This window comes from Microcebus murinus, chromosome 9, assembly GCF_040939455.1.
Source record: "Microcebus murinus isolate Inina chromosome 9, M.murinus_Inina_mat1.0, whole genome shotgun sequence".
NCBI classification, from domain to species: domain Eukaryota; kingdom Metazoa; phylum Chordata; class Mammalia; order Primates; family Cheirogaleidae; genus Microcebus; species Microcebus murinus.
Window position 1 is genome coordinate 13,468,417 of NC_134112.1, and position 18,951 is coordinate 13,487,367.

General features: G+C 37.3%; 1 protein-coding gene across 3 annotated transcripts in view; it reads right to left on the reverse strand.

Annotated features, from left to right (window-relative positions):
• SUGCT (succinyl-CoA:glutarate-CoA transferase) overlaps positions 1-18,951 on the reverse strand; it is a 684,028-nt gene that overhangs the window by 95,710 nt on the left and 569,367 nt on the right. For 2 of the 3 annotated variants that reach the window (XM_076006291.1, XM_012752259.3), the window contains exon 13: positions 10,523-10,586. The exons of the other annotated variant lie outside the window; for it this stretch is intronic. In XM_076006291.1, the coding sequence (XP_075862406.1) occupies positions 10,523-10,586 (64 nt within the window). The remainder of the gene's footprint in view (positions 1-10,522; positions 10,587-18,951) is intronic. 3 annotated transcript variants of the gene reach the window in all.

Sequence of the window (18,951 nt, forward strand, 5' to 3'; positions counted from 1 at the left end):
TGGGCTGTCTGGTATCTCCCAAGTGTAAATTGCCAAACCAGGTTTTAAGCTCAAGTCTCATTGATCGAGCCTGTGAGTTTTCCATTCTATCCTACGTTGTACATACACCACGCATACGTACCACATGTACACATGAAAACATCATAGAAGTTAGCTAATTAATATTTTTACCAATCATATTTTGATTTTAGTTAAAAAAAACAATATATGGCATAAAATTTACCCTTTTAACCATTTTTAGGTGTGCAGCTCTGTGGCATTAAGTACATTCACGCTGTTGTGCATCTATCACTGTCACCATTTCTAGAACTTTTTCATCTTTCCCATCTGAAACTCTGAGCACATTCAACACTAGCTCTCCATTCGCCCCTCCCTTCAGCCCCCGGCAGCCACTATACTACTTTCTGTGTCTGTGACTTTGACTACTCTAGGTACCTTACATACGTGGAATCACACAGTAGTTGTCACTAATTTATTTTTAAACTTTGCTCTGGCCATAGTATCAACCATATGCTTGGGGAAAAATAAATCAGCTTAACTTTCTTACACCAATGCAACATTGTTTGCAGTGTAATTAATGTTGCCTGAAGGAAATCAGGCTCTAACTTTAAAACAAAACCAGCCCCTGAGTAAGCCAGAGGAAATCTGCCCACACAGCACCAGGGCCACAGGCAGATCACTGGGAAGACAAAAGTTCTGGGGAAGTCCTGGTGGCAGCTTAATATCTTGGGTCTTTTGATGATTGAAATCTGCATATACATCCAAAATATTTCTCTTTTTTTCCTCTTCCAAATGCATTTCTGCTAATGTGTGAAAACAGTACTACTTGAGGGAAATGTAATCCACATGTTTTGGTGCATTTACACTTATATGCTCTTGAGAATATCAAAATGTTCTAACAATACATCTTCTGATGGCTTCTTTTTTAACAGAAACGCAATTATAGACTTTGTAAAAAAGGAAAAAAAAAACAAAAACGTAATCCCAAGAGGAGATAGGCTCAATGTAAGTTTAAATTCTTCAAATTTAAACATTATTTTTAAAAATTTCCAAACTGACCTTCAAACAAAACATTTAAAATACAGTCAGCAACCTTTAAATTAGAGACTAAGGTAAGGTAAAAATTCAATAGTTGGCTCACCTTTCCTTTTTGGCTCAACTTTAAAAGACAATAGTAAACAGGGAAAAGAGGACAGATTTTAAATATACCCAGACCTGGGTTTGAATTGCTACAATTAACATTTGGTTGGTGTAGCAACATTTAACAAGACTCCATTTTCTCATCTATAAAATGGACATACTAATATGGATTACTCAATTGTTTTAGAGGTGAAATAAATTGTATACATAAAGTGCTCATATATACTACGTATACAGAGAGTAGTATTCCATAGATGCTCACTAACTTAATTCCCTCCTTTCAAATTTGAATGCTCTACAACAATGATGCCATTAAAATCTATTCACAAAATATAATTATATGCAGCACAGTGAATTGCATTTTTCCTTTAAAATGAAAGAATGCTCATTAGAAAAAGAAAACAAGATATTAGAAGGTGAAGTGAGTTATTTAAGGTCACACATGAACTTGAAGGCCCAGCAACAAAGAGGAAAGCAGATTCAGTTTCTGAGGAGCTTATGGGAGACAAATTGTGTTGAGGATATTCTTTAAACCTGTGTGAAATGGTGCTTCTCTGTCTTCTTAGTGGTACTTTTATTTCACCACACACACTCTCTGAATTCCCAAAATGTCTTGTATCAACTCTTTTTTTTTTCATTTAATTAAAATATGGTGTTTTTTTTTTTTTTCCTTAACTGTTTGAAAAGCTTATAGCTTCTTGAAATTACCAGGGGTATAAAGTGCTTAGGAACACATTTAACAGACATAGGGTTCTGAGTAGGTTAGACTAACTGGCTGCCCGATCCAGGAGTCACCCTGCCCTCTGTGACTGACGCTGTGCTCAGATCAAGGGCAAACCGGGGAGCGCAGTGTTCCAAGGCCCCTGGGGCTCCCCTTCTACGCGGCATCCTAATCTTACTCAAAGGATGAACTCAGAGACACGATGACTGTTAATGCCATTCCCAGATAAAAATATGACAACATTAAGATGCGATTTCATTACAACTGATATGCAACGGACACACAGAGGACACACGGAAGGTTTGCTCCAGCTGAGGAGATAAGCAGTGAGGCCCACAGGCTCAGCTCAGCGCCCTCAAATCATTAAGGTTTGGGAATGATGCGATAAATAGACTACTGCACGTGACCCACTGACGTTGTTAAGATTTCTAGGTTTTTATTTAACCTCTTTACTATCATTTCTTTACCTCCACCAACATTTCTTTTTAATATTAACATAAAGCTGTGTATTTTGTCAAAAATCAAACCATAAGCCTCTTAAATAAAAAGATGGCTTGCTCCGTTCATATTTTCGCTGGCTAAGTCTTCTTAACAGGAATATATTTATATATTGACATCTTAAGTATTCATATTTACAGAAAACAAAATTTTCATGGAATTCAGCCCAATTGTCACCTCTTTATGTATCAAAGTCCCTTCTTGGTAATGCTGGAGGAAAGCAAAGCCACTCCTTTTAAAGAGAGGAATAAAATGACCCCCTCTCCAACTGTGAATAAGCCTCGCAGTGAAGTGAAGCAATTCACTCCAGGCTGAATCCAGGCTAAAGGTACTTGGGGGCAAAGATAATATCACTTCTTGATTTTCCAAGTTAACCCTATAACATGGAAATCCAAACCAGAAGATAATTTCAAAAGTTTTGTATTTAGCTATTATATAGTTGTTTTTGCTTCTCCAGTTTACATGACTATTTGCATTTAATTAATTTAATTTATTCTCCAAAGGTGCATCATAAAATCAGTATTTCAATTTAATCCAGAAAAAGACTTCTTTGGATACTGAAAGTCAGCTGCAGATAATACACAAGAAACTCAAGAACCGATCCCATAAAATGTCTGACCCATCTTTTAAGACAATAATGAAAATGCTATACCATCATTTACCCTTCTGCTCCTCCTGAGGCTTTTTACTTTTGTTTCTGCTTTGATTTCTATATTCAGTTTAACATTCAGTGGTCCACTCAGATTTTTTTCAAATATACCTCTAACCTCAAGGATCATTCTGTATAGTAATATAAGAAAAAAATCCCAAAGAATATAAGTCCAAATAAATATTCACCCATGAAAATTCTTTAGCATAATTATCACTTCCTGGTAGTGAAAACTTATTCTGCACCCCAGAAATTCATTGATAACTGTGATGATTTGCAACAAGAGTTTCTTGTCTATTTGACAGATTCACTTATCAGGAAATCCATTAGGGTTTAGGTTGATGAGGACATGTTGCAAAGGAACAACTAAGTTCTTGGCCACTTCCCCAGTCCCAAATTACAGAAACAAGAATTTCCGAGCACGAAAGCCCAGGTCTCGTGAAATATTTCTTCCTTGTGGCACAGATAAGCATAGTTGATGGAGATCCCCAAGTCATATCAGTGACAGAAACTTGGCTCTCAGAGCTTCTCCAGTGCCTATTGGAAAGACATTCCTGAGGACGTGATTCACACCTCCTCTTTTCCTCCCTGCTCTCCTAGGAAGGAAAGTCACTGTGCTATTCATTTCTCACTGAACAGTAACAATGTATACAACCCCACCTCACCATTTCAGGACTTCTAGAGAAGGCTGCAGGCACTCGATGTCAAATCATCTGAGAATACTCTGATTGATTTCACTCTCAGTACCCTGCCACGGGTTAAGGATTTAATAACGTTAAAAATAATTGAGGACTTCAGGAAGTACCATAGCTAGTTTATTTGAACATTCACTTCCCTGCCAGCTTTCTCTCATTCTGTTGACAGACTATAGAAACTTCCTTTCATCTCTTCCCTCTTTTTGCAGCTCAACCTCGTCCCTAAAGGAGTATGCTCTTTCTAGAAGACAGATTATGCACTATGCACAACATGAAAACTTTACACAGCTTTCCTGTTGTCATCTGAAAGGCTTTTCTACCTGGAAGAAATAACTTATCTCACCTTTCATGCTCACATTGGTTTTACTTAGAATTCATTATGAGGACCAGCATACTTAAACTTTATGGAGGGATATAAGTTGAAACTCTGGTTCCTCTTAATTTTTCTTTTTCCCCAGTGAGATTTGTGACAGCTTTCCCCATTGCTGTTATCCATTATACAAATTTAACTGCACTTTGAGGATATGTGATTTCAGAAACATTATCTAATTTTCTACCTAAAGAGAAGAAAAAAGCTGAAAGTAACAGGGCAAGGCAAAGGCTTGCCTTTAGAAAAGGAAGACTGGTAACCAAGGAAAATACTAGGTGGTCATTCCATTTAATGTATGTGCTTCAAACTGAAAACAAACTAAATAAGTTAAATAAATATCAGATAGCTTCCACAGGTAGCCAGTATGTTTATGAAAAATGCATGCTGCAGAAATTTGTCACAAATCATCTTAATTATGTTAATCTAATAGCTATTAGATTATTATATAATCATCATCCAGAAAACTTTTTAAAGTACTTAGTTGGTATAGAGAGCGCCAGATAGACTTTAAATGAGAGCATGTTTGCCCTCCAGGAGCTTATAAAAACATATTGTCTCAAATTCATAAAAGCGTTTCAGAATATCACTTATAACAAGTCTTGCAAAACACCATTCAGAAATATAATATGTCAGATCATCAAATAAAGAAGTACATTTAACTTTTTAAAAAAATTCACCTTAAAATCCACGCATCAATATTCCAATAATTTGATTCAAGCTACATTAATTCATAATGTGCACTGGTTAAAACTTGCTGCAGGTTCCAAATGTGAATATTAAAATATAATACTTAAGAAAAGTTTTATCCAAAAGAACTTGGAGCTGCTTTTTGAAAAACACAGATCCAGGGACCAGCGGGCTAGAGTAATTCAATTTAGAATCTTTCACACACAGAGAAGACAGCTCCCCTTCTCTGCACTGACACACTCACCACTGAAACACTTCCCAGAAGTGCTGCTGGAATAAAATAACTGCAACGCACATTCATGGGCAAGTATCTGAAAAAGGTTATGGTGAGAAACCTTAGAGCTTATACATCAAACTCTATTGCAATGACATCCTTTGAAGTTTGGAACTCAGCACCAAGGCTATTTTGGCTCTCCACAAGTACATGGAAGGACAGCATGCTCCTCTCTGGCTAAAAGGTCAAAGGCCAGCAGTATCACAATAAGAAGATGCAAATGGTGAATGGCCCAGTGGAAACTGGCTGTCCTTTGGAATGTGGTAATTTTTGCAAGATCTTTTCACTGAAGTCACAAATAAGATGAGGTTTAGAGAACAGCCAATCTCCTGTCACAGAAATGTTGTGGTATAAACTTTATGTGCATTTTTATCTCTGTAAAACAAACACAACTTTTTATCAATTGCACAGTTTAAAATTCAGAACACTCATCGTTTTACAAAAGTCCTTAATGGAGATAGAAATTGCTCCTAAAATCAATCCATGAGAACATCTGCTAAACCTGCAGTTCCTGTTCAAGCTCCACTTCGAAGTCCCACCTTCCCTACTCAGACAGCAGGAATCTCAGAGACCTCAGCACAGATATCTTTGAAATTTTTTATTTGGTTTTAACTTGGTCATTAGCTCTATGTTAGATCTTATCCACCTGGCTTCTGGCTCCTTCTCCAGCCCCTCCCACCCTCACCTTTTAAACACCTTCTCAGCTTCTCCTGATTGCCAAACACTCACATTGTTCGTGCAGCTTTTTGCATTTTGCTTCTCAGAGAAACCTTTCCTCAGCCCCACTCTTGGTGAGGTCTCCCTGGCAAGTGCTCCCAGAGTACCCTGCTGTAGCCTCTTGTTCTCTGATGCAAACATTCATCCCACTTTTCCATGTTTATTGTTCAAGCTCACCTTCCCTGTCAAAATGTAAGCTCCTTGAGGCACTGGGCCCACCTAGCTTTCTCACCAGAGCTTCTAGAGTGTACTGGACAGACTAAGTTTAGTTGGCGTAGGTGTGGTGGGAGGGTATGTGTTTGAGGTTTTTGTACAACCTGGTTATATCATACTAGCTAATTATGAGCAAATTAGTGCATTTTGCCTACTGAGGCCAACACTAAGCTAATGGTGAACACAAACTAATAACCACTCTCTCATTAGGGATTCTTAGAATAACAGAATATTTAAGTCTGGCAAAGAAAGACACGATACCTGTTCTCATTTATACTCCCATTGATAGTTTACTTTTCTTTGTTGTTCTTCACCTTTAACTGTATAATAGGCTTTAAAGCTCAGATGAAAGAGTAGTTTAGTAAACAACATATGAATTAAAGAACAATAGTATTAGTATAACTACAACTCATATTTAGAAATAATTCATGAGCAGTAACTAGCTTGCATGCTTTATCTATGTCGTCTATATACACAAATGACATTTCTTTCTTAATTGTTTACTATAGATGGGGGACGGTAGGAAATGGTATGAAAAGAGAGTATTTGCAATGGGTATAAATTAATAAAGAAGATAGTTTAGATCATACTACTTGCTGTATTTTAATATTGGTAATGATTACGAATATTGAAACAATATATTAAGTGGTTAAAATAATTATGTTCTTTAAGTATCCAGAAGGGACTTTGAAGAGGTAATTTCCCATCCCTATTCAAAGTTTATTAAATATTGGTTGACCAGTATTTTTAAAGTATTAATCAATTAGCTCCTAAATAGGAGCTCTGATCTGAAGGAATGCTATCTAGATTTACACATCTCTGAAGAAGGCACTATACATACTGCATAAGAATTATTGCTGCTTTTCAAGAGATGTGTTTCCAGTAGTGACTAAGATAGAAAATGCTTCAGGCAAATTAGTTTGACATAGAATATTCAGTACCGGTCACAGAAATTCATTAATAAGGAAGGCAATATAAATAAGTAGAATTTAGTAAGGCTAATAAGGATTCTTACCATATATGTGAAGATGTAGATATGTATGTGTAAATCTACAGAACTACGTTTAGTGAATTAAAAATGTGTCTCCAGTGGGTAATCAGAAAACAGTGTAGCATCAAGTTACCTTTTCCTCCACCCTGTGTGTCCTGTTTTGACAGACTCGCCTCATTGAGGCATTGTGGGAGAATCCAAGTTATTTCTATAGCATTCATCATTCATGAGGTTTCCTGGGGGACATCCCTCACAAAGAAAGGCAGAACTGTCATAGGTAAAAAAAAATTAAGGAAAGGAATAACCCACAGACAATTTTTAAATTTAATTACTGATAAAATCTCTTTGTATATAGTATGTCTTGTCCTAAGTGGCTCTTACTGGGATACACTGAATTAGGAGATACAATACTGTCTTTTTACCTGCAGAATTCATAAGCAGAATTGTCATTCCCCTTTCATGGGGAATCCAGATGTCCTGCCCTCAAGAGACACTCAGACTCATTTCGTCTCAGATCTGATAATTCTCATATTGGTAATTCTATAGAAAGAATATGAGGTAAGTCAATAAGATAGACATACTAAAAAGACGATTAAGCCTTATAGAAATTAAAGAAACAAAGGGAGATTAAAAAAAAAGATATTGCTGTAGACCTGAGAATTTTATTGTTACAAATTGAATTTTTGACCCTAATTTTTTACTCCTCCCTATGGCCATATCTTTCATCATGGTAACTTTGAAATTTCTTTCAAAAAGGGTCACATATATTTTCCCACTCCCTTGGATTTTGCCCAGAACTTGCTTTGGTTGATGAGATGTAGACAGAAGGGTTTGCTAGCTCTACGCCAACATCTTAAGTGGCATTGTGGTTTCTGCCGGCCCTGCTGCTCTTCAGCCATCACCATGAGAAAACAGGGGAGACACATGGAGTGGAAATGAGCCCAAGCCACAAGGGCAGCCAAGCCCTGCTAGACCTGCCACCAGAAGCAAAGCCCCGCTGCTGCGCCCAGCCTATACTGGCCATCCCCCAGCTTTTCCAGGTGCATGGAGTAAATAAATGTTTATGTGTCAGTGCCACTGAGATTTTGTGGTTCTTACGTGGCATTACTGTGACAATAGCTACACTTATAAATTAAAGTGGGCAAAAGTAGTATTCTTCTTTTCTATAAATCTGGAAAGGATATTCCCCCCTTCCTGAGGTTGATTCTTCATTCATTTACTATGAAAGTCAGCAAATTCACACTTGATCCATTGAGAGAGCATTTACATTCATTGAGTTCGAGGTTGGCCACTGACTTACTTTTTTCCTCACTATCATGCTAACAACTACATTGATTTTTCAAATGCTCACCCTTACCTGGAACCTGTTGGGATACCAATGACTGTATGACCTCATTTATAAAGTTGTGGAGTTAAATTAGATCACTGGTCCTCGAATTATTCTTTAGGCCCTATGGTTCCAAGGAGAGATGTTTGAAGAATAGTGAGACACAGGAGGGAAGCTAAACAATTGGAATGCTGAACTCTTGCTTTGATATGTTTTAGATATCCAGACTTCATTTGGAAAATCAGTTCCATTGTTTAAAAGTCAATGCCTTTTAAGGTCTTCTCACACTGACAGCACTATGATTACAGTTTTGTTCTGGCCACCCCCTTCTCTTTATCTCTGTTACCATGACCCTCATTTAAGACATCATCCCCTAAACTCCTGTAATAACTTCCTGAATCCCTGGTTTATGTTGCAAATTGTGTCATTCTACTGCCCTGCTTAAAATTAGAGTAAAATCAGCTTTAGTTAGGCCTCAAGGCTCTGCCTCTTTCTGCAGTCTCATTTCTTTGCCCACATTTCATACCAGCTTACAACACACCCAGCTCTTTTCCACTTCAGTCTCCTCCCGTGCTGTTCCCTCTGTTTGAAATGCTCTTCCTCTATTCTTTTCACACTTCAATCTCAGTTTATAAGTCTCAGAGAGGCTTATAATTACCCAGACTACAGAAGGCCCACCTGTCCCCTGTCTTTCTGTATGATAGCACATTGTTCTTCCCTTTCTTTGCACAAGTTGTAAACCATTATAGAAACATTTGTTCGTTGTTTATATTATCTCACTTTCTATTAAATATAAGCTCCAGGTGGCCGGAGGACAAGTTGTCTTGATTAGTTTTATATTCCCAGCACCCAAAGCAGTGTCTAGCACATAGTATATGCTCAATTACATGAATGAATGAATGACTTTTGCTTTTATCAATGTTTTTCTACCACCTTTCTACACCATATAGCATGTCACTGTAACACATGATCCCAGTGTCTGATAGGCTCATATCTGCTCTCTTATGTACCTTCCTTAGTCCATGTATAATGTTTCTTATACTCTTGTACATCAGAATGTTCTCTTCCTACTCACTTCAGTCCTCATACTTCCCTTTTCTTATTCTTTTTGTATGCCAGTGATCATTATCTGGTAGGTTACGGAAGATTATTATTAAGCGGACCCCAAATCTTATATTTAGATTCTATGTATTATAAAAATTAACAGTAGCAGTTATTCAGTATATGAGAGCAGATATCTGTAGAAGTAAATGCTCTATTGCAATTTGACTGAGGTGACTGAGGAGTTTGAGGAACACCCAAATTCCAAGCAAGGTGATCAGGAAAAATAACGATAAAAGTTACATCTTAGCTAATTTCATTGTCCTCTGTCAGAAGAAAAGAATAAACATAAGCGCATGGTTTGAGTATATTCTAGAAAACAGGGAAACAATGAACAAGAAGTAGAGTGCTCTTCCAGCAATAGCTGAAGGGAGAAACAACAGATCTGAGGGATGGTAATTTTATGATCACTAGAGAAATAAAGTCCGTGGTGGTTGTGGTGGAGCAATATGTTGATCATAAGCTCTCACTACAGTTTAAATGAACTACCCAATAGGATGCTATAAGAGTAGGCATGAGGCTACTGATTACTGAAAAAAGAATTCCCTCTGGAAATGAAAAAGTTGACAATTTGGCTTAGGCAGCAGTCTCTGGTGAGTTAGTTTAGTGTGAAGCAACTTACAAAAATTCAATCTATTTTGGGTTTACTGTAAACATTTAGTTTCTTGATCTGCAAAGCAAAGATCTATACCCTAAATCATTGTTCTGAAAGAAAATACCCTGGACTGAACTGGCATAACCTTCCTTGGGCACCACTTCTATCTTGCCTGGCATTCTTTCCCTCTCTCAGCTGAACTACACTAAATTTATTAATATTTGCCATATCTATTATTATCTACCTGTTGATAATTACATAATGTACTTTTGTGAGCACATGATAGTACAAAATGGAATTAAGAAATACAAGCATCTCTTTTGTCACTGAGGCCAGCAGTCATTCCTTAGAGCTAGGACACAATTCCGTAGCCTCAGCATACATTTTTGTCAATGTGGTCCTAGGGGTCTCCTTTATCTCAAAATTGTAAGTTTCAATAATGTCTTGACAAGCTGTCTGGGGGATCATCAGCTGCCTGTAGTACACAGCATATGGGACGATTAGTGAAGAAAGGCATTGGGGAAAATATAAAAAATACTCAGACCTGGGACTGAAATCTCCCCCACAGTCGGATGCTTCATCTCCATGACGAGGCCATTGTGCAACACCTTAAAATGCAAAAACAGAGAGAAAAATAGTTTACAAAATAAAACTGTCTTTCATCTCAAGGTATATGAGCAGCTACCTATTCATAGTCAACATTCAAGAAAGATACTGCAAAACACAGAGATATTTAAACTGTTCATTTGAAAGTAAATATTTGAGTTAAAAATAATGTTTCATCTTATGACATACTGAGTGAAGCCAAAAATGACTAGAAGACTCAAGGACTAGAAATCTACATTTCTATAAAATCTTCCCACTCTTAGAAATGTTATTTGCTCCTAAATATAGCAGGTGATGTCCCCTCTTTCATCTATGTGAGCTTCCCTAATACTAAAGTTCAGCATTTCCTGCATCACCTCATGGCAGGACTTGGCCAAGGTCAACTGCAGAAGGGCAGGGTGGGAGGAACCAGACCTGGAACAGAAGAGCCGGCTGGGGTGGCGCGTGTGCTCCTGAGGGGTGGAAGGTGTGGGGAGCCAGTCCAGTGGGAAGGGTGGATCAGCGTACCCAGAAGGCCTAGCGACTGCTGGAGGTGGAAAGATTCAGGGCTGCTATGACAAGCACATAACCAGAGCCAGGTGACAGGGAACCCAGAGGAGGCTCAGGCCAGAGGCTTGAGCAGGGAAGTTGAAACCAGGGATGTTTTCAATGGCAGTTAGATCTTAATCATAAGACTAGAATTTAGAAACAGGGCTCCACTATTCCAGAGTGAGAAAGCCAGAGACCCCGTCCTAGCGCGCTGATTACATTCTCACACAGTGGGACCAACATGGGTATGTGGCACCCCATCAAGAACATAAGGTAGACCAGGCTTAGGATTAGAATCTAAAGCCAGTTACCAGTACAGGGACATCCTCCCAGTGCTTGACAAAAGAAATGTGACTTGCTACCGAGTCACTTGACTACTGAAATAAAGCTACTTAAATACCTGGCAAGTGGAAGTTGGAATTTTTCCCAGGGGGATGGGCAGGAAAATAAAATCTGTAGTGCCCTCCAACTATGGGTAGAGGATGAGATGAGGGAATGGAAAACCAAATTCTGGAACATAAAAGTTGAATTACTAGAAGCAAAATGTTCTGTGATATACAAATAAAAATGCTAAAAAGTTTTTTAGGTTTGGTTTTGTTTCATTTTGTTTTGTTGTTTTTTCACAAATGAAAGCTACCTTAGTGTACTGTCTCAAAGAATCCAACGTCTATTACTAGATTCTCAGTAAGACATTTATGGGCACCTCCCATATACATAGTGTTTCACCTGCGTTATGTACCAAGTAGAAGGCCTCTCTCTTCCTGCTCTGTACATGTATCTTAAGGACCAAGTATTTTAGTGGCATAGTAAACTTACAGACTACAATTTCATGCCAACAACCCAAAGAACAGCAGTTGCAATGGTTCTACAGCATTTTGAACTTCAGGTTATAGCAAAATTTGTATATCTACATTCTTGCCATAATTTATTGGCAGAGCAAAAGAGCATGGGATAAAGAAACTAATAAAAATGTTTTCTTACTTGGAAAACTCAAGGAAAGAGCTCAAATTCCTTGGGTTTTATCCATTTCTAGTGAGCTTTTTGGTCCCATTATGGAATAAATCATCAATAAGACAACTTCATGGTGACTTTTTAAGTATAGAGCTACAATCCTGCTCTGGCTGAATATTCTGGCTTCCACTGTTTTCTTTGGGAATGGTCCACTTTTGGGGTGATGCTCTTTAAACAACTATGTCCACTTCCTTCATCGAGAGTGATGCCACGCCACACAGAGATCCTTTTTAGAAATGCCTTGCCTTTCTTTTGGGATCACCAGGTTTGTACCCAAGAGCTGGCCAGAGAAAATTCTTGCCAATGTTAGAACTGTGCTATAATTTAATTCTGGTGTGGTTCGTTCTCAGCACCCGCCCAGCACAGCTTCCTCCTATGTGGGGGTGGGGGCTAAATGCCAACAGGAGGTGCTAAATCTCAGTTCTACTGAGGACAGGAACAAAAATACCGAGCTAAATTTCACTCGAAACAATTATCTGCACACTGAATCATTCTTCTCTCCTCGTATCTCTGTTGCCCTCCTGACTACCTCTGTAATAACACTGCAGTGCTACTCATGAAAGACAAAAGTGAGTGTTCTCAGCTAAATATAACTTAACTGATAGTGTTGAAATTAATTAACGCTGCATTTTAATCATGTAGCAAACGTTAAGTGTCAAACGTGAAAGGGTAGTTGGTAAAGGTCAAGGGACATATGTCAAAGTTTTGTGAAGCAAAAGCTAGCAGGGGATTGAAATGTTCCACGGAAGCAGTTTCCCTCACCCCTACGCCAATTGCCGTCTATACAGGATATTTCCAATATAAAACATTAACCTTATCAATTCCCTTTGCATTGGAAACTGTTCAGTTTTAAGCAAAAATATACATTCTTCTGCTGTTTGGCAAAGGAAGTTAGCTGCAGTTTCTCATTTGCTGTAGCAGGTGTACAATTATGAGGAAAAGGGGCTGCTCTGAGCCCCCCTTCTTCAGAAAGAACTAATTCCCCTGTTTGGTTGCCACCCACCCTTATGTGGAAAGTCTGAAGTTAATAAGATTCCATAGGTTTTCTTTGTGAGTCAGGTCAGATTATCCCGGAGAACAATTTGGGCTTGGCAGTGCTATCCCTGGAAATACTGCCTACAGATTTGGAACCTTGGAAAACTCCCCAGCCTTGTTTGTGGGACAAATCTTGCTCTGCTTAGTACATATTGGCGGGTTTCAGAACCCAGGAATTCTGTCTGAATTCTGACATAAATCTCTCCTGTTTCACTTCAGGTATATTGTCTCATCCAAACTTAATTGGAAATGGAGATACTACTGCTCACCACCACTTGTATAGCATTAGTTTGGGAATGATTACTGAAAATTCCCTTTTCCTTTTGTCATCTAGCCTCAACACCCCAATCTCTATCACCTTCACCTAGAAATTCAATTTAAAAATGTTTCACTTTCTGGTGACCAGTAATAAACCGGGAACCCAATCTTCAGGAAGCTTCAACTGCAATTTTTCCTTCAAGAGAATTTCATGCCTTGTTCTCAATATGACCATTTAGAGAATTCTTTGTTGCATACTGAGTTATTTCAAAATAAAGTAGGGACCTTCTCTAGAACTCTGTAGTGAATTTTGTCCATTTGGCAATATATTTGGGTTTTACTGTTTTCTACTCTTTTTTTTCTTACTTTTATCTTTCTTAGGTCTTTCATGGTATGGTAGCTCTTCTAAATTCCATTTCTTCTCCTTGAAATTTCAAAAGCCTATTCTTGACAAGAATAGAATTGTAGACAGTGCACCAACCTCTTTAGCAAAGTATCAGGCCTATTTAAAATAAGGTCTCTCTTCCTCAAGCGTTTTACAGATTGACAGCATAATGATAGAGTCAAACGGTAATGTATTAATGATGGGGGGAAAGAGTAAAATGTATACCTTAAAGTAACGCAGGAAATAAAAGTTTAAGTGAAAATAAGAAAGTCTTTTTTATAAAGTCCTATGGCAGGAATGGCAGAAGAAAAAGTCTGTAATATAGCAGTAGCAAAATAGTATTAATACAAACAATAAAAATTGAGACCCTCTATATATACAGTGAAAATCTTTATGGAAAGCAAGAGAGCCACATTCAAATGAAAAGAGATGAAAGGACAAACACAAATGATACGTGTAAAGACTACATTGTCATGGTAATACCATTAATGGCATTACGATGATGCATGAAAGAGAATTGACCTATCCATTCACTGTGAATAGGGATGTGACCTTTTAATTCAATTCAACAACATCATAGAGCACTTATATGCTGGCCACAATGAAGGAGCTGGCAGTAAAAGGATGCATGGACTTGCAGTAAAAGTGTCTATAATTAGAAGAGAGGTTAGATAATAAGAGAACTAAGTCAATTTTATAACACGGTATAAGCTCCATAATGAATGAGCAACATCCAATAAGGAGCAAGTAGGTAACTCCGTGTCTTGAAAGAAAATTAAAGGACCTATGTCAAGGAGGTCAGTAAAGACTAGAGAACAAAGATGATATTGAAATTAAATGTTAAGGTTAAAAATAACAATGATAAATGTAATAATAGCAGCTGTTGCTCAACAAAACTCCTTAGGAGTCAGGCATTGTGTTAGGAACTAAAGGGTTGTTTCATTTAATCCTCTCATTAACCAGACTGGGTAGGAATTATTATCATCTTCATATCTACTCATAAGATGACAGAAGCCTAAAGAAGTTGAGTACTTGCCCAAGATTTCTCAATTAATAAGTGGCTGATCTTAGATTATAATTTAGGTGTGTCTGACCCTCAGAGCTAAGCCAGGTTCCTGGCAGTTGGAGACAGTCAAAGAAAAAGTGGACAAGCATAATGTGATTTATCAATAAAATAACTAGCTGATATAGTCAATTCTGTAAAACAAATTAGTTAATTCAGTGGGAAAAGAAAATCAGCCAAATGGATTGCATGGCACCATGCAGTCCAATTAGTTAATAATTGAGCGGCTCCTTTGTAGATAGCCAAGGATACCCAGGCACTGCAGACAGGAAGGCTGTGAAAAGAGGAAGGATTTACGCCCAGACTTGCTCAGGATTTGAAGGAAACAGACCCAGCGGGTGATCTTGGGCAAAGCACTTAAGTACTCTGAGGCTCAGAATCTTCATCAGGGAAAAGGGGATAATGGTATCTTTTCCTAAGGAACTTTTGAAGACTGAGAGGGTAAGTGTAAAACATAGGCCCTGGTACAAAGTATGCTCATGAGAGATGGAGACAATTTTCACTGCTGTTAAAAGACTGATTTCAAACTTTGGTTCCACCAAGCACCAACTGTGTGGCTTTGGGGTATATTCACTCATGCAATAAACACTAATGTATTGACAGTAATGACTGATAATTAATAATAAGTGTTAAATACATATTAATGTGCCAGGCATTGTTAAATGCTGAGGAAACAATGGGTCGCAGAAAAAGCAAGGTCACGCCCTCAAGAAGCTTACAGCCCTGTAAGGGAAACTTTCAAATTAAGTGGTAACTACTGGTCTGTTATTATTACATAATAATATCTGTTTTGTCCCCTGCTATATGCCCAGTGCCATGAACATTATCTGGCACTATCTGGTAGATGCTCAATAAATATTTATTGAACTTTTTAAATTAAATCAAATTAACTGAGTGAGTAGCAGGTGGCTCCTTCTAGTTTTATTATTTTACAGAAGTAGGGGGAACACGTTCTTTGTTTTAAGCTATTAATAAATCCCTAGAGTTCAGAATTTTCAAAATATATTCATTTTTAAGAGGTTAACTATTAAGTTCAGGTGTTGCCTTGCAATTTCCTAAAGCAGTTTGCAGCTGATCTTGATCTGCATAGATATTGCAAACATGTAAAGACAATCCAGAGACCTGCTGAGAAGCTCTATGAGGACCATGGTCATTACCAGTGAAGAAAAGCCAAGTAAGAGAACCTACAGATTCAGCAGGAGCAATGGGCACATGCACTTACAGGTGTAAAGGGATCTGCCTAATTGAAAAAAATAATCATGGAAATCTTTGTTAGGAAAACTCAGAGAACTATTTCCAAAATAGGCAATAATATCTTACAAAGCAAAAAACATTGGAGTAATCTCATTTATTATATTGTTGATTTTATCAATTTAGACATTCCTTTAGCATAATAGGGATATTTGAAAAGTTGTATAACTGAAAGCAAAACTTACAATAATACATTAAAAAGTTAATTCAGCTATTTCTAAAAACTGTGCACTTAAAAATGCAAAAATAACATAAATTCGTGAAAAAAATTGCCATGTAAGCCCCTAACTTTACTTAGATGATGGGGATAAGATTTAAAAGCTGATATTTTTGGTTTTCTTTCTTCTTTAAAAGAATTACTATAACTAAACTTTATTCTGTCTTGAATGGACATGACATAGTCTTTTCCCTCTTTTCTCTAATTAAAAAAGTTATGACTATTAGTCATGCAAAGAGATATTATAACATATATGCATAGTTTAATGAGTATTAATAAAATGAACAACCATACACCCAACACCCATCTTAAGAAACACAATGTTACCAAAATACTTAAAGTCTTAAGTGTGGCCAATCCCTCTATCTTCCACCCCCAAATAATCACTCCTGAATTTTGTGAATCATTTCCTTAGTTTTTTTTCCTACTTGTACTACAAATGTATATACTCTATTTAGTCCTGAATTTATAACATTTATTTAAATGAAACCAGGTATATGTATTCTCTGACTTGCTTTTTCTCTTAACATTATTTCTCAGATTTATCATTTTTGAGAACAATCATGGCCATTAATGTAACGCATCTCTTCATGCAAAAATTTCAGACATCTGCCTAAGCAAAGAATTCATGAAGAGGATCCCACAAGCAATCACAGAAACAACAAAAATAAATAAATGAGATCCAATCAAATTAGAAAGTTTCTGCACAGCCAAGGAAACTATCACGAGAACAAACAGACAACCTACAGAATAAAAAAAAAATATTTGCAGGCTACACATCCAATAAAGGGCTAATAACTAGAATCTATATAGAATTCAGGAAAATCAGCAAGAAAAAAATCAAACAACCCCATTAAAAAGCAGGCAAAGGACATGAACAGAAACTTTTCAAAAGAAGACAGACTAATGGCCAACAAACATGAAAAAATGCTCAACATCTCTAATCATCAGGGAAATGCAAATCAAAACCACAATGAAATATCACTTAACTCCATTGAGAATGGCTTTTATCAAAAAAGTCCCCAAACAACAAATATTGGCATGTATGCAGAGAGATAGGAACACACAAAACTGCTGGTGGAACTGCAACTAGTACCACCTCTATGGAAATTAATATGGAGATACCTCAAAGAACTCAAAGTAGAATTACCATTTGATCCAGCAATTCCACTACTGAGGTATTTACCCAAAAGGGAAAAAAGACATTCTATAAAAAAGACATTCTCAGATGTTCATAGCAGCACAATTCACAATTGCAAAGATGTGGAAACAACCCAAGTGGTCCATCAATACCTGAGTAGATTAATAAAATGTGGTATATGTATACTATGGAGTCCTACTCACACACAAAAAAGTGATGAACTCATACCCCTTGTACTATCCTGGTTGGAGCTGGAGCCCATTCTTCTAAGTGAAGTATCACAAGAATGGAAAAACAAGCACCACGTGTACTCATCATTAAATTGGTATTAATTGACCAACACTTAAGTGCACACATGGAAGTAACATTCATAGGGTGCCAGGCAAGTGGGATGGGGGAGGAGGGGATAGATAAATTCACACCTAATGGGTATGGTGTGTGATGTCTGGGCATTGGGCACACTTGTAGCTCTGACTTGGGCAGTGCAAAGGCAATATATGTAACCAAAGCATTTGTACCCCAGTAATAGTCTGAAATTAAAAAAAAAAAATAAAGTGCTACTAGAAACATCAAAAAATATATTTAGTATTCAGGACTTCCTGAATATGAGTAATTATGGCTTCAAAATTTGGGGAAATTACTCATCTTGTACAAATATTGCCTGTACCTATTCTCTCTAGCTTCTCCTGGTACTCCAACTAGATATATATGAGACTATACTAGTTACATGTTAGATGTGATCACTCTGTCTCTGCCTCTCTTATATTAATATTTTCTCATACATTTTCTCTCTCTCTCTCTCTCTCTCTCTCTCTCTCTCTCTCTCTCTCTTTTTCTCTCTCTCTTTCTCTCTCTCTGTCTCTCTGGGTTGAATCCTAATTAATTTATTTAGATCTATGTACCAGATCATGAATTCTCTCTTCCACTGTAATCTACTATTCACTTTGCTGTGTACTCGTGCTTTATCTAGAGATGATTTGCATTTTCTTTTTCCAAGTGCTCTGGGGCACCACCAAAATGGGACCACATTAAATTTTCTGCTTGGTGATTTTGGAGACCCCAGGTGGAATTAACTATTGCCTTATGTGCAGGACAGTAGGTTTGTGGCCAGGGACATGTTATAGGCAATTTTCTCTTTATATACTTCCTGCAAGAGCCAAAGTCAAAACAGGCCAAAATCTCTACTGTTTTTTTCTTTGTTTTGCACCTTCAGTGCAGATTTTAAAATTTGTTTTCTTTTTTGTTTCATTTTTTTTTTCACCTAGTTCCTCTACTAAGATGACTTTTGGATGTCCAAACTTTATTCTGAAATTTCTATTCCATCTCCTATCTACTGTGGACTTCAGGATTTTTGTTCTGTCCCTATTTCTTATGGCCCATAAAGTCCAAGTTCTAAGCCAAAGAGTATCTGCTGCATGCTTCGTTGTATGCTTGTTTTCCTACTATTTTTGTACAAGGAGGATTTCTCTGGTCATGTC